The 26,267-nt window shown below is 34.5% G+C and overlaps 1 protein-coding gene across 6 annotated transcripts in view; it reads left to right on the top strand.

Annotated features, from left to right (window-relative positions):
* LOC594236 (cadherin-23) overlaps positions 1-26,267 on the top strand; it is a 154,448-nt gene that overhangs the window by 41,858 nt on the left and 86,323 nt on the right. For all 6 annotated transcript variants that reach the window (XM_030979823.1, XM_030979822.1, XM_030979819.1 and 3 more), the window contains 10 exons: positions 101-220; positions 1,176-1,292; positions 2,192-2,302; positions 2,958-3,077; positions 3,923-4,042; positions 4,709-4,828; positions 6,055-6,171; positions 8,015-8,137; positions 8,895-9,128; positions 17,389-17,508. In XM_030979823.1, the coding sequence (XP_030835683.1) occupies positions 101-220; positions 1,176-1,292; positions 2,192-2,302; positions 2,958-3,077; positions 3,923-4,042; positions 4,709-4,828; positions 6,055-6,171; positions 8,015-8,137; positions 8,895-9,128; positions 17,389-17,508 (1,302 nt within the window). The remainder of the gene's footprint in view (positions 1-100; positions 221-1,175; positions 1,293-2,191; positions 2,303-2,957; positions 3,078-3,922; positions 4,043-4,708; positions 4,829-6,054; positions 6,172-8,014; positions 8,138-8,894; positions 9,129-17,388; positions 17,509-26,267) is intronic.

Below are 26,267 nucleotides of genomic sequence, written 5' to 3'. Positions count from 1 at the left end.
GCAAGGCCCCTATAGTCTGGAAACAAGTGCCTGCTGTGGATTAATATCACAACTCATTTATAATACCAATCCTTTTTTTGTTGCATCTTTTCTTTAATAGATCCCTGCCAGAGTAGCCCTTGCCTGAATGGAGGACTCTGTCAGGTTTCACTCTCGGGTTCATTCTATACCTGCAGTTGTAATTCCGGTCTCTGGACAGGGGCCAACTGTAACACGGCAGGTAAGCATACAGTCCCATACTAACACATCTGTGTCCTTGTGGTCAAACTACGTTTCCAGTTCCTTCCTCAATAGAAGATACCATCATCTTTTTTTCTCACTTGGGTGCATTCTATACCTATGGTTGTAATACCAACTGAAACACAACAGGTATATTCTTTCTAAAACATTTTTGCTTAGAGAGTTTTCAACAACTATCTTTGTCCCTCTGAGACTAGGAATTGATATGAAAGGCAAATTTTCTTTGGGTCTATGAATTTTGAGCATGGGATATAGTCTTTACATGTGTATGTATATGTTATGCCTCTGTTTCTTATAGAAATCACACTCTTGTTCCCAAGAATGTGAATGTAGGGGCTATCAGCAGTACAGATCATCATTTAATATCTGGGATAGTAATACCACAAGACAAAATTCCGAAGAAAGTAAATGTTAGGGTTACCTAAAGGCCTGTAGGGGTGTAAGGCATGGGTACCTAGGGCAAGCTACCCTCAGCCTCATTGAGCAGTCAGCATTGGTCATTAGATATGGGCTTCCTTTATTATTCCTGTCTTCTGTAAACATAAAATGTGATCCAACATTTGTTGCAGCAACGGTAGCTCCAGGCTTTATTTCATCAAACACAGAGGATAAGGAATACGGGTTCGATAAAGGTTTAAAGGCTATGTCTGCACTAGTTTGGCCAGGAGGGATTAGACAGGTGGTTATCTCATTAAATCAGCTCTCAATTAAAATAAGAAAAAGGGGATCATGGGGGACCATTGGGTACCGTTTAGGCAGTGTTTTCTATATAGAGGGCGCAAGAAGCAACAAGTAGTCCAGCTTTTAGTTACAAAGTTGATTGTTGCTGGAAATTAACCTTTGAGCAATTAAGAGCTTTTGTCATGCAACCGCAGATAAGAGGACCCTTTGAAGTTGGCAATATACTACACTCATGTTCCTCTTTCTTTCTGCAGTGGTCTGTGTGGGACTTCCCTGTTTCAACGGAGGAACCTGTTTCCCGTCGTTTGACGCAAGTACTTTCACATGCCAGTGCCAAAATGGGTTCGGGGGAACCCTCTGCAGTATCAGACGTAAGTTAATATTTATAATAATAATATAATATTTATATTACAGTAATAAGTTTTGATAGTAGTAGAGTATGTTGCGCATCATGGAGACCTGATTCGAATGTTGTAATCATAGGCATAATTGATTTCCTCCAATTTTATTCCAAATAATGTGGCCTTTTTTATGGTGTTAGTATATTCTGTGAACATTGACAATCTGTAAAAGTTCACTCATCAACTCCCAAATCATAGTTTTTTAGCTAACACTTATTTACCATTTGCTCTGTACCAATTGAAGGCTTCATAGCTTAAATTTTGTCTGTCCAATAATGAAAACAAGGACTTTTTAAATTAATAGGTGAACAATTTACCTTCACTTTGTGGTACTATCAAGGTCAAGATAGCTAATTCCCCCAAACTGTAGTGAGACAAGTTTTCAGTCATTTTTCCTCCATTTATTGATTATTGATACATTGTTCCATGATATCCAGCTTCAAAAATAATGAACCCACTTTCAAATTTGTATACAAAGTTTTATACGAGAGCTTACCATATTTGTATACAAAATTGAACATGCACTATTAAATATTTAGTGGGGTAAACTATGTATGAGAACTTTAAGGTATGAAAGTGTCCACCTATGCAACAACCATTCTAATACAACGAGGGGGCGTTTCACAAAACTTGTCATAATAATAATAATAATTGGCATTTGTATAGCGCCGTCTATCTAGACAATGCTTTTTGTTATAAGCTACTGAAATCCTTGCTTCTGATTGGTTATCAGCAAGATTTGTCACTGATTTTAGTCATTTGTCAAAGGCTTTCTGAAACGGGTCCCTCCCTCCTGATCGCTTAGCATACACCATCATGAGATCATGATGTTCTATATTTTCATTGGCAATTTCATGTTCATTTTTCAGAATTGTGCAACCCTAATCCCTGTCTGAATGGAGGTAACTGTAACACTGATGGGAACACCTTCACCTGTAGCTGCCCTCAAGGTTTCCTGGGTACCAACTGTCAGATACAAAGTAAGTCTTCAATGATATCAATCTCAGTTCTTACTATGCATTCAGACTACAAGAATTAATTTTTGTTGTATTCATTTTCCCTAGTCTGAATGCCATATAAAAAAACATTAAGTAAGTATTCAATTATATCAATCACAGTTCTTACAATGCATTCAGACAACAAGAATTCATCATTTTTTTCCTAGTCTGAATGCCATATAAAGAAACATCATGTTAGTCTTGAATTATATCAATCACAGTTCTTACTATGCATTCAGACTACAAGAATTCATTGTATAGATTTTGTTCTAGTCTGAATGCCATATAAAGATACATCCTGTAACGAAACATTGTAAAGCAGAACGCACGTTTTAGCATCATTTCGAATAAAATCATGATGAAGAATCAGGGTCCTGTAATAAAAATAAAAGTCGCATTGTACGGAAATCGTATAAGGAGGCAGGTCTTAATTATGGTGCGTACGCAGTGAAGATTGATCAGCTGCCATGTTGATTGATCTCTTCACAATTATTTCCTTCATACATTTCTTTGTACGATGTTATTCTCTAGTCTGTACACCTTGTTAGTACCAACACCATGGGAATCAAAATTTCTTTTACAGCGAGATGAATAAATCATAATTAAATTCAATTGCAATTTTCTTTTCTTGTTCCAGACCCTTGCCAGCCTAATCCTTGCTCCAATGGCGGTCAGTGCGCAGCTACATCCCAGGGACTGCAGTTCACCTGTACCTGTCCTAGCTCAAGGTTCTATGGTCCAACATGTAATTTCCAAGGTGAGTCATTAGGACATACTTTGTTCATCAGGCATCATAATTACCCAATTTAAATCGGTTTCCTGATCATCATTTTTTCCCCGAATTTTTTCTTTCTTCTTTCCGATTTTACCCCTATTTTCCTGATTTTTCCCAATTTGTTCCCAATTTTCTTACTCAAAAAGGGGGGAATGTTGTAAGATGCCATTTTTTTCATCCCAAAACCCTTTTTTAAATTTTTTACTCAAGTCCTCACTATCACCCCTGGTTCATGCAGGACAATAAGTCAGTTCACAGTTGCATTTTGAGCATGAGCAGATAATGGTCATTGCAGACCAAATTGTGGAATACACGGAGACAAAATATTGGATACATGCTCGTGAAAGTTATGTAATCATTTATGCACAAGCAGTGCACTCCATGATACACAGGTGGAAGTATTCTTTGGAAAGGGGAAAAGAAGGCTACTTTTGTAGCACCTTCATCAAGAGTGATTATTTCAAAATGTACAAAGTGGGACATCTTCATGTTTTGAAGATCTGTGGATATTCGGGCCATTCAAGCATGTGTATCCTTGAAAGTAAGTAACCAGGGGATCGAAAGCTGTCCGAGGGACTTGGTAATGAGGATTAATGCCTTACCAAAGGGCACAAGCACATCAGCTTGGTGCCTAACCAGGGACCTCCAGGTAACGAGAGCACAGCTCCATCTCTGAGCCATTGCACCACATCATGGACGCAGGGCCTACTTTCAGACATCCAGTTCCCCAGTAGATTATGATCATTATCACCATCATTGTTGCTGTTCTTGTCATCAATACTATTAAATTCAAACACTCATATCCATTGTATTCTTCATGTCAATAGATGGCTGCGCACCTCAGAACCCATGCCTGAATGGGGGTATCTGTAGCACTTTAGATGTCTTTGGCTCCTACTCCTGCAACTGCCCACCAGGCTGGACTGGTACAAACTGTAATCAACTAGGTAAGAGTTTCATTTATCAACGATAATTCGAGGGTTCAGTGACTCAAAGACGTAACTCCATCTTTTGCCATAATGAGTATTTGATATCAAAATGTTCAGAAAAATGTGGGCTTTCCAGGAAACACAAAGACTTAACTCCACCCAACACCTAATTGAAGTCAATGGCTAGTGAAACATAGACTTACCTCCTTAAGGCCCAAGTGCTCAGTGACACAAAAACAACTTTTTCTCAAAATGAAGTTACGTCTTTATGTCACCGTCCCCTCGAATTGATAGTAATTGGGTTTTTGTTAATACTGGGTGTAACCACATGAGTATTAGAAATGCTCTTCCTGCAATTATTGATTACCCCAACATTGCAAGTTACAAATTTACTACATATTCATTCATTACAACTTTTCCTTTTTCTTTTTACTTGTCATGATTTTTTTCTTATACCTCCCCTTCGTCTTTTCAGAAATAACTAGATCCAGCCTAGGAATGATTTCTACTGATATTGCAGTAGCAGTATTAGTAGTTGTATTAGTAGTAGTAGACTTTGTTTGGTAACTTGTTTAGCACAATGCTATTCTGCCACAAGGTCCATTGTTTACTGTATATCTGCATTGTTATTATATTTTTTTACAAGAAGTAAATACCGTTGCTTAATATTCTGTTATTTCGTAGTTCCATGCGGTTCGAACCCATGTCTATTTGGTGGACAGTGTTTTGATGACCCTTCGCAATTTAGTGGATATCGATGCGTTTGTGTTTCTGGATACACAGGACTCACGTGTAACATAATTGGTGAGTACCGTAGAACGTTCACTTTTTTTATTTGCATTTCGTGTTTGATTAAAGTGACTGTGCTGAAATGTCTTCTATAACTTTAGCATCCTTTGAATTAATCCTTGTGTAGATTATAAATATGAGCTGTTCTTTTTTTTGGTTACACTCTGTACATGTGCAGTAGATCTCTAATAGATGTACATGTACATTTGCTTTAATAGAGCTACACTGATTGTGCTTCCTGTGTGGTGTTTCACAAAGCCTTTTTTTCAATGACAAATGACAAAAATCAGTGACAAATCTGCTGATAACCAATCAGTAGCAAGGATTTCAGTAGCTTATAACAAAAACTGTCATTTGTCACTGATGACATGTTTTGTGAAACGTTCCCCTGATGTGTCTTCTTGATTCTTTGTAAAGAGTACATGCACTGTGTGAAGCATGATTATTGAGTACCTTTAAATATAAAATTTAGAATCTTACAACAATGTGTCTGTGCATGTGGATATACTGTACCAATGTGCACATGCAAACTAGTGTAGATTATTTATAATTGTGATGGAACTAACTTTCAATTCTTAATTTTGAAATACTTCTTTAATGCAAAACCCCTGTTACAATGGAGGAGCATGTACATTGTCGTTTGAGAGACAGGAGGGCATAAAAGGCTTGTTCAGATACGGTGCGGTATACTGCTGCAAAAAAGCGGCCATAATGTAAAAGGAATTGCGACTGTGCGCAACAGAGGAATCGCGTGTATTCACTGAGCTCTTGACATCATCTTTGCTGCGTCATATCTGTACTAGCCTTTTCACTGATAAATGTTATTGCAATGAAAGTGAACTTGCATAGTAGAACAATTGAAGTTTGGACTTTCTGCCTTTTATAGATCCTAGTTATGCAGTTTCTGGTAGCCAGGAGGGCATCAACTAATGATGTGCCCTTCTGGCTCTTATTAGCTGATGTAGTATATTGGATAGAAATAGAATTAATTGAATAATTAGTCGAAAAATGATTGCAACTACTTTTTTTTTGTTTTTTAACAACATACCGGTAAGCAAATTTCAATAGCCTTACAGTATGTGTCACACATTCAAATGTGCGAATATATCTACAAAGTATTATGTAATCCAAACATGATGTATTCAAATTGCCCTTGAGTTGATTTTTCAAAAGTAGTTGCGATCGTTTAGAATTTGTAGAATAATAGAACTAACAGCTTTCTGTCCATACTATCACTTTAGACCTGTGTAGTGCAGCACCCTGCTACAATGGAGGCACTTGTACGTTGCTGAATGGAGGCAATAATTATGCCTGTGCCTGCTTTGATGGGTACTTTGGAGATCAGTGTCACATGCGTCGTAAGTTCAAAGGTCGTGGGTTGAGGTTCACGTGTGCATGCGATCTCATCAGTCATCTATCCTTCATCCATTTTATTGCTCATTCATTAGCCCATGATTCCTTCATTATTTTCATTCATACAACTGTCTTTGTTTTGTCTGCTTAGCTTAGTTTCAAAAGATGTTAACACACATTAGTATCTTTGTGTCATAAGTTCAAAGGTCATGGGTTGAGGTTCAAGTGTGCATGCGATCTCATCAGTCATCCATCCTTCATCCATTTTACCAATTATTCATTATTCTGTAATGCCTTCATTAATTTCATTCCTACCACTTTCTTTGTTTCGTCTTTTTAGCTTAGTTGCCAAAGATGTAAATACACATTAGTTTCTTCGTGTTGTAGGTTCAAAGGTCATGGGTTGAGGCTCACGTGTGCATGCGATCTCATCAGTCATCCATCCTTCATCCATTTTACCAATCATTCATTATTCTGTGATGCCTTCATTAATTTCATTCCTACCACTTTCTTTGTGTCGTCTTTTTAGCTTAGTTGCCAAAGATGTAAATACACATTAGTTTCTTCGTGTTGTAGGTTCAAAGGTCATGGGTTGAGGCTCACGTGTGCATGCGATCTCATTAGTCATCCATCCTTCATCCATTTTACTGTTCTTCCATTATTCCATCATTCCTTCTTTTTTTCATTCATACCATTTTCTTTGTTTCGTCTTTTAAGCTTAGTTGTTAACACACATTTATTTAATTTCTCAGTGTTGCAAGTCGTAAGTTCAATTGTCTTGGATCAAGTTCAAGTGTGCTTGCGATCTCATCAGTCACCCATCCTTCATCCATCCTTCATCCATTTTACTGTCCATCATTCCTTCTTTATTTTCATTTAAAACAGTGTCTTTGGTTTTCTTTTAGTTTGTCTTTTAGCTCAGTTTCAAAAGATGTTATAAACACACACTAGTTTCTTCTCATTTGATGTCTGTTCTATTTCAGCTCACCATGTTTCATGTGCATGTACATTTTTGTGTGGATGTGTTGGCTTATATGCATGTTTATCAGCTCTATCTCATTACTGTAACCATTCTTGCCATTTTTATTTATTTTTTTTCTTACTAAAATCAGCTTTTCACTTCTTGCTCAAGTTCAAAACAGATTCAGAATATTTGAAAAAATGCATATAATTATGAAATATGTTTTCATTGACATATAATGTATCAGAACCATACATGTGTGTATTTATAGCTTATACATGTATCAAACATGAAATCTGAATACAACTTGAAGGAAATCACAACACCTCTTCAGCACGACTATTCTTTCCAAATACTTCTACATTTTATTATTGATTTATTTAACCTATTGATCATACTTTTTCCAAATTGGCAACGATGATATTTTTCTTTTATTGCTATGTTATTTTAATAAAATGTAATGTCTCTAAAAAAAGATGTACATCATTAAAAACTTTGTTAAAAAGTTGTAAATGGCCAATTTCGTTTGAAAACACAATGATTTTGAATCATTAATGTGTTCCCTTTTTAAGGATTTTTAAGGCTTATTTTCCTTTTAAAAATTCCTGGCATCAAACACAATATGGTCATGTAACAAAAATGGATGCAGTATGAGCAGAATTTTTTGCCCTTTCTACATGTACTTGTGCATCTGGTATACTTTTTCGGGCTTTTAATCGAAAGTTGTGAACCCAAACCACAAAATGAGGAATGATTTTGGATGCATGAAACAGAAATATACAGTATAGTCCTATTCAACAAACTCTTGCCCAATGGAGCTTGTGCATTTCCCTTTAATCATCTAAATTGTTATATCAATCTTGTTTATATTTTTTTGCCTGCCATAGATCCTTGCAATCCCAACCCCTGCCTCAATGGAGGTCTCTGTAACTCCATAACAATTATCACGCCAGTGACTTATACTTGCACATGCTTGTCGGACTTCACTGGCGTCAACTGTGGAACCAATCGTAAGTCTCATAAAAATTGCTTTCAAATTGATTAATCAGTAGAACATTTTCATTTGTCATTTGTGTAGCGACTACAATTTGTAAAACTTTAAACTTCATATATGTTTTCAAATTTTATCTAAAACTTTTCCTTTTTTTAAGCGTAAGAATGAGCTTTTTAATTGTTATATAACTGATTGTACATGTAGCTGTTACATGTGTAATCATAGAATTGCTATTGTTGCTGCTCAGTGTCATGAATACCTGATGCTATGTTGGGCAACTGTCCTTGGGATGTCTTAGTCTTCCACTTTATTCTACATGAAATTAAATGGCTTCATGATTTAAAAGTAGCTTCAGGAAATGTAGTGGCATGAAAAGATGCATTTTATATATAGTTAGTGATTTTTGTTGATTAAAATTTCCTTTTTGACATCTCTGAATTAAGGTTTAGCTCAAATTAAGTCTCATTGAGATTGTATATGCATTTACCAGCTCCATATCCTAACAATGTGGTTCTTTGTGATAAAATTATCCTTTTTCAATATGATACTTGAGCAATTCCATGTTTCTTTGTCCCCAACATTAACCAACAGCATCTAAGATTGTAGTATAGCTAATCACTGTATTTGATTGATAGTCGTACTAGAGCTTTGAGCAGACCAAATATCAAGTAAAATAATTCTAAAGTGACAATCTAATTGGTAACACGGTGACATTTTATTGGCCCAAATAAATAAACCTAATACGATTTCCTTACACAATTCTTTTGTTCCAGTGCTGATTTGCCCCAATCCAAGTGATTACATGTGCCTCAATGGTGCTTGTGTCAGCGGACAATCACGCTGCAATGTTGCCTTGGATTGCCCGGATTTCTCGGATGAAACAAGCTGTCCCCTCCCATGCCAGAATGGAATGTTCCAGTGCACCTCAATCCTACAGTGTATCTCTTCATTGCTTGTCTGTGATGGGACCAACCATTGTAATGACGGGTCGGATGAGGGGCTAGTTTGTAAGTACTTGTCAATTGGTTTCTTTTTATATTTTAAGAAAATGCCACAGCTCAATGAAGTGTTGATGTATTAATAACATAAATTTTTGCTCGCATGAAGCTTTTGTAGCTCTTATGAGGGGTAAAGTTTGCAAAAGTTTCTTACCCAAAGTATTTGAATCACGATAATATTTGAATCTGATGTATTACAACTATGCAAACAATTTTTCTTTCCAGAAAAAGAGCCGTCAGTAAATATTGTTGAAAATATTTTGGTTTTACTACATGTATATGCAATACATAATATAGATGAAACATTCTCAAGGTTGAATTAAAATTCATTTATTTATTATTCATGGTTCAATACAAATCATGATTTGCAGACAAAAAATAGAATTTTTCACGATTTAAATTTTTTTTAAAAAATACATAGAATACAATATTGCAAATGGTAAAATTATACTCACACATTGTCAATAATGGTCAATAATCAGGGAACATGGGCCGTCACGGTTTTAAGAAAGTGACGGAAAAAAATAGAACAAATGTCATAAATCACAAAACACAGTTCCATGGAGAGCAGTAAAGGCATTTAGATCTGTCATATGGTAATGAGGATCTACAAGAATGTAGTGTGGTAAATGGATAAGCCCTATTGATAGGTACTGTTTGATGTACATGTATGTAGGATTATCATTAATTGCTTTGAGCATTATGTAATGACACCTCAGCCAAAGCACTTCAATTTTTCAAGCACATCTGAATAGATCTATCAAGATAGAGGGCGCCAAACAGATGCTTATAATTTCTCGTACATGCTGCACCTGTCTTCTGACACAGCATGTGGGCATCTCTTTCATACAATAGCCTAATTGTTACTAATTTGTGCATTAAGGATAATCTTCAGTTTTGGTAAAGGAACAACTGTTTAAAAGAGAAACTGGATTTAATTCATTCAAAATTCATAATGTTATATGTACACAGGTTATAGGGTTAGCAGAATTATAAACTATATGAAGACTTGCAGAAAATCACTCAGATGGAATGAGAAAAAAAGAGAAAAAGAGACTGTTGGGGTAAGAGTGATTGAAGTGAGAAAATGAGACCTCATAAATGAAGTTAGCATTATAAAGATGCATGAATGAGAAGTAGACATGCTGTAGGATGAGAGTGATGAGACTTTCACACCATGGGGTAATGGGTGTGGCATGACAAGCAGACCATGACTCATTCACTCCAATAGTAACGTTTTGTTAAATTTATTGTTAGCTACTGTATGAGGAGCGTGAGAAAGCACTGTGTATGCAGAAAGGGGAATTGAAAAGGTTTAAATCAGCGATTACTTGTATCTTTCTCTGTGTCAGTGACTATTATATCTCTCTATGTGTCCTTATTATCAATATATGTACCACTGCACAGTAACTGTGCTAGTGTGTGATTGATAGAGAGAGAGAGAGAGAAGATCATAGGACACATTACATAAGTATGTCCCTAGGCGCCTGAGCAAACATAGATATACATGTACATGTATGTCATTCAGAGAAAAATGGAGCAGTAATAGAGTTGTCCTAAGAACCTAAATAATGAGGGCTAATTAACAAAAAATTATACTATACATGTACATCCAACTCGAAAGGATAGAATACTACTGTAAGTCCTAAAGGGCTTAGTTCTCACATTTTTAACGTGAGTCTGTGACTTGACACGTTGGCTCCAACTGTTTTGACGCCAAACTCCTCCCAAGCGATCAAGAGAAAGAAACAGACAAAGTAGAGAATGATCTTGTATCCTGCTGAGTGTGAGAACAGCCTGATACAAATGTAGGCAAAGTCGATTGCCAAGTGGAGCTTTAGCTCATGCTACAATACAGTGTGCCCTTTTGTTTAAATAAAAAGCACTTTGGAAACTTGGTATGCAGATTAGTGGGTCTTGTGAGACAATTTAATAAAGTTTGATGTTCTATCAAGTGAATTTTACATTTACACAGATTCCTGAGTCTGTGTATTAGATGATTGATAAAATTGATGATTGATAAAAAAAGAAATAAGTATATTTGCTTCTCAATACACAAGAATTTATCTTATTTCATTTTCAAGTTGCATCTTTAAGCACACTTTTTTTATAACTCTGATACATTTTTGATGCTGTAAATAACTTAATACCAAACTACATTTAAAAAAAAAAATTCTTTATACTTGTCCGTATCAATGTATATGTGCATGTAAACTAGTTTTTATCTGATATTCTATGGCACGTGCAATGTTCTACAAACATGTATATATTTTGAATTATTTAAAAATGTCAGACTGGCAGTATGAGTCCAAATCATATATGGTAAGTAAAACTGTTACTCCACATTAAAACAATTAAAAGAGTTTAAGTAATAAATGTTTAGAAAAAAATGCTTGTTTTTAGAAATTGGTTGTATGTTGATATTATTGCTACATGTACACCTTTTAAAAACTTTCCATACATGGAAAGTACTCATGAATGATAATGTAAATTGTAATACTATATTAATTAATATGATGTACATGTAGCTATGTACAGTAGGCTTAAACAAATATGATCATGAGCTGGGTGAACCAAGAAAGTCGATATGAAATTAAGACACCCATATAGTATTCATATCTTTTCTGTTACACATAAACTGTGAAACTTTCAATGCCCATTGATGCACAGAAGTTGCTTACTGCCCTCTTGTGCTGTGATTCAGCATAACGTCATTGAATACCTTATTGATTTAGTGTTGTTTTGATGTCGGACAGAGTAATCACTCAACGGGAAAATCCCTGACGAGTATCCTAAAGAATGAATGCATGAAAAGAAGTGTTTACAATATATATTTTGTGACAAATTTTGTTTGAGGGTAATGTTTTATTGTTTGAGTAACTACAATGTAGTGCATGATTTGTATTCTGAGACGTCATACATATATTCTGGTTGTTAGTCTCTAACTTAAGACTCAATGTAAATTGCTACTTTTTATTTGCTTTCATCTTTTACAATATCATGTATGATATTTTAACCAATTTATAGACCTTTTGACTATTTATCCCTTATAGTGCTACCAAAATATATGATCGCAGTGTAGTTTTCCTTGCTTATATTTCTTTAGTATAACCATAACAATGAAATCCAAAATTCATGACACTATTTAGATTTTAAAGATAAACTTCATGTTTCTCTTTGATGGTTTATCAAAATGAAGTTTAATTTCATCATATTAAAGAAGATTGTAAGAAGAGCAAATAGTAACTGTCATAGTGAATTATTATAACTGACCCTAAGAAAAGAAACAGTGATATATCTGAGCATTCAACCACAAGCTCTGATTGTTTTGAGGTGAGTGCCCTATACACATGAATATCCTTCTTTTGACCGGAAAACAATGGAAATCAATAACTGCCAAGTTGACCCTCGCACTCCTCGCGTAACCGCATTTGATTTCTGAGGAAGGATGCACAGAGTGAATGCTTTAAAGACAATTACTTCTAAAGTCTTACTGAAGGAATCATCCCCATCACACACCCTCCCCCTAGTGTCTGTGAGAGTTACACAAGATCATAGGTCTTTCCATATTGACTGGCGGGTTTATCGGGTAGCTGGAAAATATACTTATTTATATATTTCATTTGATGGTTTGTACAATTTCAAACCTTTCCCTGCTTTCTTTGAATAACTTATTATCTTTTATGAAGACAAATTCTTGCTTTGCACCTTTACATACTTTTAAAAAGTTCAGTCTGATCGGTTCTAGAATTCAAAAAAAAAAACTTCCTTTATTCAAAATGAAGTATACTTACAATTTTCACCAAGTATGACAGATTAGTTATATGCCATCTTTAAAGTATTATTTGAATATCAATGACTAATTTTGGAGGAGAGACAAACATGCTGTACTTTGTTATGAAAGGAGAAGCACCCTTTATAAATGTTCCTCTTTCCAAAACTTTTTAAAACTAATTACTCTCCTCTTCCCCCAACCATGACACTGCCATAAACTTTTTTCAAAACTTTATTTCACAACCTTCCTAAGATTTCACCCAATGGGGTAAATCTAAACTGTCCCCCGACCCCCAATTGGGTTGGAAAGAACCTGTCACGGTGCACCCCTCTGGTGTAGCATTCCCCTTCTATTCAGGCTAAGCCTATTGTTTCCCCCTCAATGGGATAATGAAAGGAATAACTTGGTGCGCTAGCTCACACGCTCCACTGTTTAGGGGCTTCAATGGGCTTCATTGGAAGCTAGCTGTGTCTATTTTAAATAGCGGACCGTTCTTTCTCCTTTCATTGTGTTTGTAAAGTGTAAAGACATTTGCTTTCGTCTTGTGAGAGTGAAGTTGGACCTGTCGCGTGGGATCAGAGGCTAGGCTTAATTCCCAGTGACTATAGACAGAAGACTTATGTATGTCAGTGGTTGCGACGGGGCTCTAACGGGACCGACACGCTTCTTGAATGCTCCTGTATGCTGAGGAGTGGAGGAGGATTACTGACGTGATGCCAGTTGTGTAATCATAATAAAGCAAGAGAGGCCCAATCAACATTTCAACGCTGATAGGAGACTCTTTGGACAAGTGGAGTTTGATTTAGCGGCAAAGGATCATTAAGTTGGAAATGAGTGTTGCATTTCCTAAGAGTTGATGGGGCATATAACGAGAATAATTTAACTCCTGTCAAAGTGAAGCGTCATTAACTGGAGGATCTATTATAATAATTCAATTGGCTCTAGTGGCAGACAGTGGATAATGTATTTTGGTGTTTACAAACTTTATATTTTAATGTTTCAGAGAACTTGAAACTGACATTTTTGTCCTCATTCCTTTCAAAGGCTGTTTACTGAGAATATTAGAACTTTCTGCAGCAAGATTTTGTTGGCAAACAACATTTTTGAGTTAACTGTTCTGTTTTGTGCATGTTCACGTTATGGCTTTGTATATTTCTTAGAGCATGATATCATTTTCCTGAATCTTTACTTGCACGATGAAGTCACATCATTATTTGTTGGAGAAACCTGATACCCACTTGCTTTGAATTACTTTGGTTGCAGTATTAAACCTGCAGTATTTTTTCGCTTCGGAGTGATATCTGGACAAACCACATGCCCAGAATGTCTGCAGCTGTAGAAACATATGATACAGATCATCCTCCATCCACCTGCCATGGTTGGCAGAAGGTATACCAGTGTCCCCTCCAAAACACATGTGATGCTGGAGGAGAAGGATGCGGTTGTCATACCAATCATTTAAAGACTGGAAGATCCACCTGCACCAATACATCACCTAACATCTCATCCCTCTCATCTACTTCTATGCCTGTAATCTGCCAAACATCTTCTTGGAGTCCGCTCCATCTTACCAAAAGCATCTCATCCACCAAGGACACTCCTGCATCAGGTCCAGGACAAGACCGATGCCTTCAAGATGATCAGCAAGACATCGGGGCTGTCAGGTCCTCACCCTGTTCTCCCCAAAGACAATCGAACAGTCTTCCAGAATCATTACCTGTCCATGATGAACCAGAAGTGTGTAGCTTCAGGAGAACAGCTACTGCTTCCTCAAAGACACCTCTGCCACATTTAAAACCTAGCAGTCAAGCAATCTCTTGTTCATCACCTAAACCTCAAGTCACCTTAGGATATTGTAGGAGTGCAAATTATACAAGAACATTTCCTACTTTTCAAGGCACCATAGCGCTTGTTCTAGCCATTTTATCATCCTGTGCAATTCTAACTGCTGGTGAGTTTTATCCTCTCTTTAAAAGTGAAAAGCTTGGTGATATCCTTGACATGTGTATTTCATCTTGTTTTGTTGGATGCCTTTGTGTACAAATGTACTCCAATTTTCAGGATATGGGGGATGCACACATACAATTATATATACTTTGATCGAGGAACAATAAATATGTGAATACAATAGGACCATTGTTGCCATTTTTCGTACTGTCTGTGATGACAAAAATAAAGCTTTGCATTTCTTTTCTTGTTCATTTTATGGTTTAATGCATGTTTGCACCCTATCATTCCCATTGCTGCATAACTTTGAAATAATTAATTGCTCGTCCATATCCAACAGGTTTTGTTGAAATCATTATTAGATTTTTTCTCTTTTATTTTGGGTGTGTAATGTTACAAGAATCCTGGTACGTGTCATTATAAGAAAATAATGACTTCTAAGGATATGATTATTTCACATGTACATGTTCGTGTGTGGTATATAATTGATCTGATTATGAATTTAATTGTCATGCAGCCACTTTTCATGTTCATGATTGCTCAGGCTTTAGTGGTATATATATGTACACAAAAGTTCCAGTTAAGATGGTTAATGTGCTCTTCAAATGTGTGATTATATCAGATCCAGTCTTCAGAAAAATGTTGTGTATCAGCTTGCTAAACCAAGATTATTCTAACTATTGAGAGATTGCATTGATTTATAATTGAATAAAGGGGACATTGAATTGAATTGAATTAATTTGGTTTATTGCAATAAATGAACATGCAGCTGGAAAGCTGAAATTGTTCAATTTGCAAAGTCAATGTACAATGCATAAATCATGCATAATGAAACAAATTAAACTCTCAAATATTACATCAAAATCTAAATTTATTACAAATATTAAAACATTGAAAAATTCTGTGTCATCAAAGGTCACAAAGATTGATGTACATACTCCAGATTTTGTTTCACCATCAACATCATAATGGTCATGATCATCATCGTCGTCATAGTCATCACCATCATCACCATGCCACCAGATTTACATTGTTAACATTATCTTGTGAAATATATCCACCCTTCTACAACGTTTTTGAAAACTGAGAAAACTATTTTGGACCAGTCACTTCCTCATTTATACATGTATGATTAAGAACTCCAGTCATGCATGTAGATTCCAATCTAGAATTTTGGAAAATGGTGAAGTTGGTTAAAGAAAAAAGTCTTATCATCGACTTCAAAGGCAAGAAAGTACAAAGTCCATGTGCTTTCATGATGTCGCCTCACAATTGATATTCATATCTTTCATCACATATCAAAAGGTGAACAAAACCAATCAGGTTGGATACATATATAAGCACCCTGGATTGATTTTCAAAGAGCAATTCTCATAAAAAGGGGAATGTTTCTTACCACAATAGTTTGCTACTTTAGAAAATCCCTTTTTATTGTTATCATTCCCATGGATATCAGTCGAGTAACAATACATGTTTTAAACATTTGTAGGACTGAATGGGACAATTCTTGCTGCACTCCTTTTAAAAAGAGAATCAAAAGAACCTAGACAATCAAATAGTTTGTGTAGATTTCAATCAATCATTCTACACACTTGGGCTTGGTTTAGTTTCTAAACTTGTTAAATTATTTTTAAATCTTTATTAACATATTTACTATTTTTTAAAGACAGATGTACTCTTAGGTCCCAGAATGATTATGATATAGCTCAAAGATGTTTCTGTATCTGCAAATGTAAATGATAAATAAATTTACATCATTTGTACCAAAATTCATTTTATTATTATTTTAAGTGTAATTCCTTTTAAGAATAATCTTTGGCACTTCAAAACTTATGTTTCTTAATACTCATTTCACAATTTGTGTGATCCTAACCGATGTTTGAACTAACGTTTGGTTACATTGGTTACAGTAGGACTTGCTTGTTTACATGTTTAGTTCTCAGGACATATACCGGTAGCTATTTTCAATTGACAGATATTGAATTATTCTTTGATAATTCAAAAAAAAATTCAATTCAATATTTTTAGCTCTTGAGCTGCATATTTGATGTATATTTTATGACAATAAAGTAATACTATTACAAATATTATTGCAAATTATAAATTACAATTATTAATTAAATTATATTACAATTGCAATTACAATCAACAATTACAATTAACAATTACAAATAACAAATTTAAAATTTAAAATTTACAAATGACAATTACAAAGACAATTACAATAACATGTACAATTACAATTTAAAATTTCTTACCCGTCAAGTCAGCATTCGTTCGTTCACAAAATCTTTTTCAACCACAGGACATGTTTTGCTACCATTTGGCTTGCTTGTGTTCACTGGACACATTTTATTTACAAATCTTTGATAGTTCTTCTATGATTATAAACACAACGATATAGTTTCTCCTATAAATATATTATGTATTTGTACAATGTGTGACAAAACAAATTTTCATGTATTCTTATGAATTTAGATGAATAAAGAGAATTGAATTGAATTACATTTATTGATGCTTTGAATATTATATTTTCTACCTACTCAGGTCAGAACCCGTGCGAGCCCAATCCCTGTCTCAATCAAGGAGTATGTTCCGGTAGCATAGGAAGTTTAACCTACACTTGCGTGTGTACAGCTGGGTTCTCTGGGCAGAACTGTGGTACAGGTAAGTCCAGGAAATCTTAATTTTCTTTTATTTCGGTTTGGAATTTTTTGTCTTGTCTATACTTGCCAACGTGGTTTATGATTTCACCAAGTTTTCTTTAAATTTTAGATTAAACACTGTGTCAGATCCTTTTCTTTTCTCAATATATATAATATGAACCATATTGATGGTTCTATATTTAATCTTTTTTCTTGAATTATTATTTTCCATGCATTGGCTTTTTTTTTTAGCATGCCCATTTATCCTGTGTGTTTTTTTTCTCTTTTTTATATGCGGGAGGGGAGGGGGAGGCGGCCCTGCCCGTCTGTTTTGTATAAAATCTTTATATTGAAAGAAATATGCTTCTTTTCCTATGAAATAGAACGTACATTTAAACAAGTTTATCAGGCTCTTGATTAGAATAGAAATTATTATTTCCTTATGATAAGCCTGCTGTATATCAAAAGAATTAAGTTAATTTCAAGATAAATCCTGTATCACATGCAGTTTTTCTTGTAATTTCATAATTATATAGGCAAACATTAGGGTAAATAATAATATACTGTAGTAAATACATGAAGCTGTACATTAATTTAAAAAAAAAGAGTAAAGTATTCAGTCAGTCAATCAGAGTAAATTAGTCAGTCAATCAGGGTAAAGTAGTCATGCAGTCAGTCAATCAATGATACAAATAAAAATAAACCTTCATTAAATTCTTCCGTTTACTAATTTGATTTCTCCGACTGGCAATTTACAGCAACAATGTGTAAATGATTTGACCTCTAGGGGTGTGAGGAATTCTTGAGACTTTCCAAAGTAGACGGAAATGAGTTTTGAATAGTAGCATGTGACATTTATGCAATCAGGGGCTTTAGAATGTAACCATAAGCTAGTAATTACTATAGATCACTTCCGGCGTTAAATAGATAATTAGCTGGCAGAAATTACCTCTAACCCCTTTCAATGAAAACATGTACAAGTGCCTAATGATATTTCTGTAACAGACAACGTGTAAAATAATTGTTTTTAAAAGATGTGCAGACCTCCACATTTACATGTTTGTTCAGTTTTGAAGAAGGCAGGGATTAAAAAACACTTCTAGAATGCCGTCATTTAAGGAAGATAATATAATAGGAGAATGACAATCGTCACGTTTTGTTGTCACAAATGACCTCATTCCCCTGGGACATAAAGCGTTTGACACCCTTTTCATTTATTATTCATGTCTTACTGTACGATGATGAATTCATGTTGAAGAAGGGAACACGCATTTAAATGTTCAATTGTTAATTCCCTAAATCCACCTTTCTTATGGTTCTTTAGTGCGCCCAAGGGAGATGCACATACATGATAAGTCAATTTTGAAAATACTACACAGACTTGTTGATTGCGTATTGACCGGTTGCCAATTTGTGTCACTGCTTTTCCAAGGATGGCCATGAATTGATCTTCTTGTAATGGAGAAATTTACTTACATTTCCCTTCGCATTATTTGCAGCTTTTATGGCAGCTTTTTATTTTTAGATGAAGGTCTACACATACATGTAATGCATTCTTGACATTATTTCTTGTATCTGATTGATACAACCATTTCTTAAATGAATTTAAGAATCTGTTAATCTATTTCAGTAAGTTATTAAAGCCTCAAGAACATTTTAAGAAAGAGATAATCTAAAAACGCACTATCAAAAGCAAAGTTACATCGAAACCTTATTAACATAACCCAAACCCTGTGTACAGTAAGTTCTTATTGAAGGAGTATTGAATTATGCAACATACATGTACAGTGTATCATTATCTTTTCTTGTGCATTAAACTTTGTGAATTAATTAGGAAACATACAATAACATTAGAACTGTATGTTATAAGATGCCGATGTCACAAAAAATTGTGATACTTTACCATGTACTGAATATGTGCTGACCTAAAAATATCATACCTAGTGATTGCCATTCAGATACAGAACTAAGAAATACAAATGCGGAAGTAAATTTCCTTTCAAAAATATATCATCTAGAAAAAACAACATATTTTTTTTTTACTTCAATGAGGTGAAATATTTTATTGTGCATTCCATAATTTTTTATCAAAGTAATATTCATTATTCAATTTTATTAGATTATTAGGTCAGGATCAATATTTTGTTGGTGTTTATCTTTGAGATCTCGTAGAAATGCCCTCAAACTTATTATTTTCAATACTACAATATACCCTTTAATTGTGGGAGGGGATGGTGGCTTGTTATATATCATTTATGATCCAACTGGTCAGGATGTTATTTCTATATTATATTTTATATAAAGTACGATGCAGGAGGTATTTTGAAATGAATCTTATCTTTGAAATCTAGAATAAATGCCTGCAGTCACTGTTTAATTGGGACAAGCACTCTTTACCTCTATATTATACTACAAATAAGATTCTTCAAAACGATTAAATCTCAATCTGCCTACAATTGTCATCTACATATGTCATCTATCTACTTAAGTTTTAGGATTTAATGGTTTTCTGAAATGCTGTCGAAAAACATAACACCTAATTACAATTAGTAAAGAAATATTAGAAGTCAAGTTTTGGTCCATATTTTGTAAACAAAAGAATTCCCTTTTTAAATGATTTACATGTTTCCTGAAATGTTATCCAAGAACATTACACCTTCATGTATTTACAAGCAGGAAATGTATATCAAAATCCAATTATCATTCCATATTATGTGAACAAGTGTTTTCACTTTTAGATCTAACTTCCTCCTGAAATGGTAGCAAAGAACATTACCCTTTACTACAAGCATAAAAGAAATTTTAGAAAACAAGTATGTAAATAAAAGGAACTCCCTGTTTTACAGCCTGAGAAGATTTTTCTTGTTTTTCTGGAAGGGCCATTCAATTAGTGACCGGAGGCATTTGTCATGCTCTATAGAAATCCTCCTGACAGTTGACACTCGTCATAGTCGCAGCTAGACCACAAACCTTTAGAATTTCTTTCTCTTTTGTTAGGTTAGAAACCTCTACCTCAGCTTTTTTGTTACAACACACTTTTTTTTTAAATAGTAGCCATTAATTATGTGTAAGTAGATCGTTACATTGATACAAAGTTTTAAGAGTAGCGGAAATTCTTTTGTTGTGTGTATATTTGATGAGAAAAATATCCTTAGCTTTTAAATACTTTGTAGGATGTTTCTAAACTCATGAACCCTGGAATCTGGATATCCTTCAAAGTTTTAGGATTCTTAAAGTTAAAATTAGTGGCCTTTGTGAGCTTATAATAATGTCAAAAAGTTACTACAAATTTTTGAGGGTATCAAATTAGTGTTGCCATTTTGTTGTAGATTGCAGTAATCTGCTATGCAAGTACAGAAAACTTAAAAACAACAAGGGCAAACCTTATGTTTAAATGTTTAACACACTTTATGTCACAATGAAAACTTTGAAACAAGTTGTCAATATAGTTTTTGTGGAACTAAGTTGGAATACAGTTTATTGCATGCTCACTGAAAATTAAATTTAGATTCAAATTTGTGTCTTCTTCTATATTTTAAAATCCACCTGTATTCCAAAAATATGTGAATACAATACAATAAATGGTTTTCATTACAAGAGACATTGTAAAGAGACAGTTTGAGAAGGTAAGCATATACTGTACATGCAGGTCAGGAAAAGAGTTATCTCGAAAGATAGAACGAATGCAGTGAGGAGTACTAATTTACCTATTTTGAGTATACATGAACATTTAGAAATACCTTTTTGAAATGTGAGTGGTTTAAATGCCATAGGCTTTGATTATCAAGAGCTCTCTACTTCTACATCTTCTTCTCACATAGTATATGCATACAATTTTAAGTACAAATTCTGTTTGGGTAAACTAACTACTTGACATGCAAGAAGGACTTTTGAAATGTTTTGAATGCCAAAGGGTTTGGTTTTAAGTGTTAGTACATCTTCACCAAAAGTACACTGTACACATACACGAAGTGTCGAGTACAGACCTTCAATATGTTTGTTTCAATATTCAATTTAACACTGTACATGTGCAGTGTATATGCGAAAGGCTACTTTTGAATGTTTTTAATGCCAAAGGGTTTAATTTTAAGTGTTAGTATACATCTTCACATGAAGTACTAGTAGTACACATGTATACTTCAATCTGTTTGTTTCAACAATCTAGTTAGCCAGGGGGGTGTTTCACAAAGATCCTAAGATTAACTTATCTCTAAGTTGGACTTAACCATTATGGAAAGCTGTTAGCATCTTTGAAAATATTTTTTAAAAGTTATTTTATAAGGCATAACAGGGTGATTAAAATCTTTTATATTTTTTGTTATCAAGGAGATGTCATGTTCTTGATGTGGAATTTATGAAAAGTCTAAAAATGTTTGAAATTTCGCTTTTGAATATGTTTTTATAAGACTACAAATGGCTCTCCGTGATGTTTAAGTCCAACTTGGACTTACGACCTTTGTGAAACACCCCCTGTACATGCAGAAGCCTAATTTTGCAATAAATGTTTAAAATAGAAAAGAGATGCTTTTTTTTTTATCGATTTTGACTGATATTTTCTAGCTTTCTTTCCCACAAAATTCTGAATTTATCCAGCCATGATTGGTGAGATAATGTATTGATTAATCTCTGTACCTTCACTACGGAGCACACAATTGAAATAAAACACGCCACCTAATTTGTCTACTTTTAAGCAAGTTGGCTCTGAACAAATCTTACCCTTCTTTTTTGGGCAGACTTTATTTGTTTCAAACAATGCTTGAAGCGTTTCATTTAGAGCATTTGAAAGTGGGTGTCACAACACTTATCCGGTTGAAAGCACACACCATGCTTTTAGTGGGGAAGTGTGTGTAGGGGATAAGAAAGAATTAATGAAGAAATTTTACCTGATGAACATTGAAAAGTTGTTGTTTCAACTGTTAGTGTTTCCATCTTGTTTTTAGAGGAGAAATTAATTAAGGAATTCTACCTAATGACCTATGGACAGTTACTGATTATATATGTTGGTGTTTTCATCTTGTTACGTTTTGAAAGAGGAATTGATTTTGAAATTCTGCATATTGACTTATGAGCAGTTACTGATTTCATCTGTTAGTGTTTCCATCATGGTTTTAAAGGTGCTTTTTACTTGTTAGAAAGGAAAGAAACTTTGTTGAGAAGTTCTATAAATAAAAAAAAATAATATGGTTATTTATATAGCGCCGGTATCCGTCAGGTTCTGACGCTCATGGTGCTTTACACATATTACCCTGGTCGTAGCCGAGCTGCCAAAGTAACTAGCGCTCAAGCATATCAGGTACCCATTTACACCTGGGTGGAGAGTGGCAAATGTAGATCAATGTCTTGCCAAAAGACATTAGCTCACAAATACAAACAAATATGAATTATCTCAATCCATTGATTATTGAATTTTCTCATTCCCATAGAAGCTAAAAATTACAAGAGCCACCTGGTTCCCACAGGTAATGGGTTGATATTCAATTGTTTTTGAACAGGAAAATAAAAAGAATTTTCTCCATTGATGGCAGAGTAAGCTATATAGATTTTAGTTTCTTGATATTATCTGAAAAAAAAATTTTAAATGAGATTTCTTGTTCGAAGGAACTAGAGGGTAAATTCGAAAGATTATTGCCTTAGAATAAGAAATAAATTTAAGATGAATTTTGTGTAAATAGAAATCTAAAAAAGAAAAGAAGAAATGTCTAAATGGCAAGTAAGACTGATCAAAATGATTGTATTACCATCTTCATCATAAAGATATTGATTTGACCAGATATTATATTTATTTTATGATTAGATATTAATCTTTTCCCCCAAAAAAATTACACATAAAGTCCACCTTGAAGGATATGAAATTTTGTTTAAACGATCGATAAAGATGACTATAAAATTATATGGAAAGATTTACACTTTGAGATTGCATCTCATAAACTCTTTTGACAATTCAATATTGTTGTAATCTCTATTTCAAGTCTACAAAGTTTATTTAGAAAATCGATGAAGATATAGAGTTAAATTGAAAGATTTACACTTCAAGATTGCACCTCATAAATTCTTAATATTTTACTTTGTACGGTAATCTTTATTTTGAGTCTACAAATTCTGGTTTTGCCACTTTTTCTCAGAGAAAGTACATAAAGAAGTTTAAGAAATTGATGATTCAATAGCAAGGGTATAATCTCTCTCTCTCTCTCTTTCTTTAAAGTTCATTTCTGACATATATCGCCGAAAGGATATATTATTATTTCAAAGCAATTTACTTTTCCAAATGGTCAAGATATTCATTTCAAAGTTGTTTTTCTTCATGAAAGGAAAACCAATTTTCAAATTTTTCTTTGGTTCAGGCTAGTCAAGTCTGATATGAAATTTGATGCAGGACTCTGACCGCTGAGAGCCAAAAGGGCGTTAGGTCATATCTTTAGCGCAGATTTAACATCCTTCTGGCTTTTTAAAATGGATTTTAATCTGGGATACAGTGTCACAGATAAATACTCTATGCAAGGTTAGGAGAGATTAAATTGAGCTGATTTTGAGGAAAAGGTGATTGTGGTTTTTACTCAAAGGTTTTGTTTTCAGACTTAGGATTGCTAAAAATAAGGTCAAAGAAGTTTTTATAAGTATCTAAGGTATTTTATAATTTGTGCTCCCTCAGAGTTAATTTTAGAGCGTAGTGAAAGGAGGGACACTCCTGCGACAATTGCTCCACGGTCAATATCTTTCATTAATTGAATTCCTAACTTCAACCCAGGACCCAACACTAAACCCAACCCTTAATCTAACTTAAAACCCAATTGCAATGCCAATCCCGACCCTACATCATTGAGGAACTAAAGCCTGGGGCATTTGCAGCCAAATCATATGATGGATCACCTGTGATTGAGCCTATTAAAAGATTAGATTAAAAGTAGAAATTTGAAATCTGCAAAGCCTCCTGGCATATACCGGTAGTCATCCTAGACCTCAAATGGAGGACAATTTAATATTGTTCTTTACAAAGTAACCAAAACAAGTAATCTCATTTGTTCTTGCCTCTTTTGAAAAGAATAGATTGTAAATTGTTATCCTTCTGCATGTATCATGAATAATGGGAAAAGTTGTTCTACATTTCAAAACTTCAAAGTTTCCGACACCTTTCGAGCCGCTTTTTTTGTTCCGTCATTAAATGAAGCAGAATATTTATGTTTGCTAGCTGTGCGCTATTCTCCCACAGATGACACAGCCATGCTGTCTGTTGGGCGAAGATTTTGCGAATCTCCTGAATTTTGTTGAACCTTCCCGTGTCTATTGTTTGGAGGAGTCGAGGCGGTAAATGCTGCCTCATCAAGTGGAATATTTCAAATGTAGTAACCTCAAAAGATGACACCTGCTGAGAGCAAGAATGGCGTTAACTCGTATACTATTACATGGAGTTGACGCCCTTACTACACTCAGTTGACGATGCATCCTTCTCTCACTGCATGGTGTCATAGCTAACATACCAAGGCATTGAGCGCACTCAGAAAGCCTGAGTAATCGCTCAAAGACGATTTTGAATAAAACCCCCAAATCTGTGTCATTGCTGCACGTTTGAATAGCCCCAAGTTGTGATAACTCTTTCAGCTGTAAATGCTTGAAAAAACACAGGATTTTAGAAGCCTTGGGGCCTGTTTCAGGGAAATAAAAATCAGTGCGTAGAGAAAAGAATAGAGCTTATTATGTGTTCATGTAGTAAGCAGCTTACAATGAAGGGTTTACAGTATTAAACTATTAATCACAGTTTTTTGGAGTTTGGGGCCATACTTGGTATTATCTTGCGATTGATTCCCATCAATCTACACGGCCCAAAGCCAGTAACTTTTTGACAGATAGGCAAAATATGAGAATAGCGCCAAATTTGATCAAAACCACCAATCTGAAAGTCATATTCATTTCTTTTTAATCTAAAATTGTATCAAGAAACTGTTCTCATGTTTTATGTTGAATGCAGATTTAACGTGGTCACTCACCCTAGCCGTGCTGTTTTTATATCTTGCATTTATAATGTCTTCATGCAGTTTCCCTTAATTTGTAGTTATTCTTTGAAAAAGGTACTTTAAGAGTTGTCCAATGAACTAGAAATTGGTTCTGAAAGTTCACAAATGCTCTGACAAATTGCCATCTTTTACTATCTTGATTTATGATGGTAATTAAATTGTGCACCTAGAATGAATCTACTTCTTTCGCATGAAGTAAGAAAGTCTATATCCAATGTTATATCTTAAAAGATGCATGTAAAGTATATAATGAAGGGTGTATTCCAGGTCAGTTGGGGCATTTGGACATTGAACATACATGTATCTTCTAGTCATCTTTTATTGTCAATTTTTTTTTTACTTGAAAGTGATGTTAGCTGATGCGTAAGTGCTTAAGATTCTAATGTAGACTCTGGTAACTTGATGGCAGGAAGGAAATTTTCAATACAAAGTCATTACCCAAACCAAGAAGTTACTAACCTCTTGCCCAAACAAAAAGAATCCATAAAATGAAAGCTTGTTACAAATGGTTGACTTGTTTTGGCATTTATTGATCTTAAAGAATGGTTCCTGCTTTAGATAGAAAAAAGGAAAAATCATTCACAATGGAAACACCAACTAGTCAGAATTGTCACCCTTATTGTCAAAAGATGCAGTCAACTGGTAAATTGGTTGTTTTACTCCTGTTTGTCTCAAGGGTCAGGGTTTAAAGATGATCGAATGCTGTCCTTCTTGCAAAGAATTACACAATTCTATAAGATGATGCTTTTGCGAAGAAATTATGTTATGGAAT

This window comes from Strongylocentrotus purpuratus, unplaced genomic scaffold (genome assembly GCF_000002235.5).
Source record: "Strongylocentrotus purpuratus isolate Spur 01 unplaced genomic scaffold, Spur_5.0 spur5_scaffold_10, whole genome shotgun sequence".
NCBI classification, from domain to species: Eukaryota; Metazoa; Echinodermata; class Echinoidea; order Camarodonta; family Strongylocentrotidae; genus Strongylocentrotus; species Strongylocentrotus purpuratus.
The sequence above is the reverse complement of the archived record's forward strand: the minus strand, read 5'-3'. Positions and strand labels throughout refer to the sequence as shown.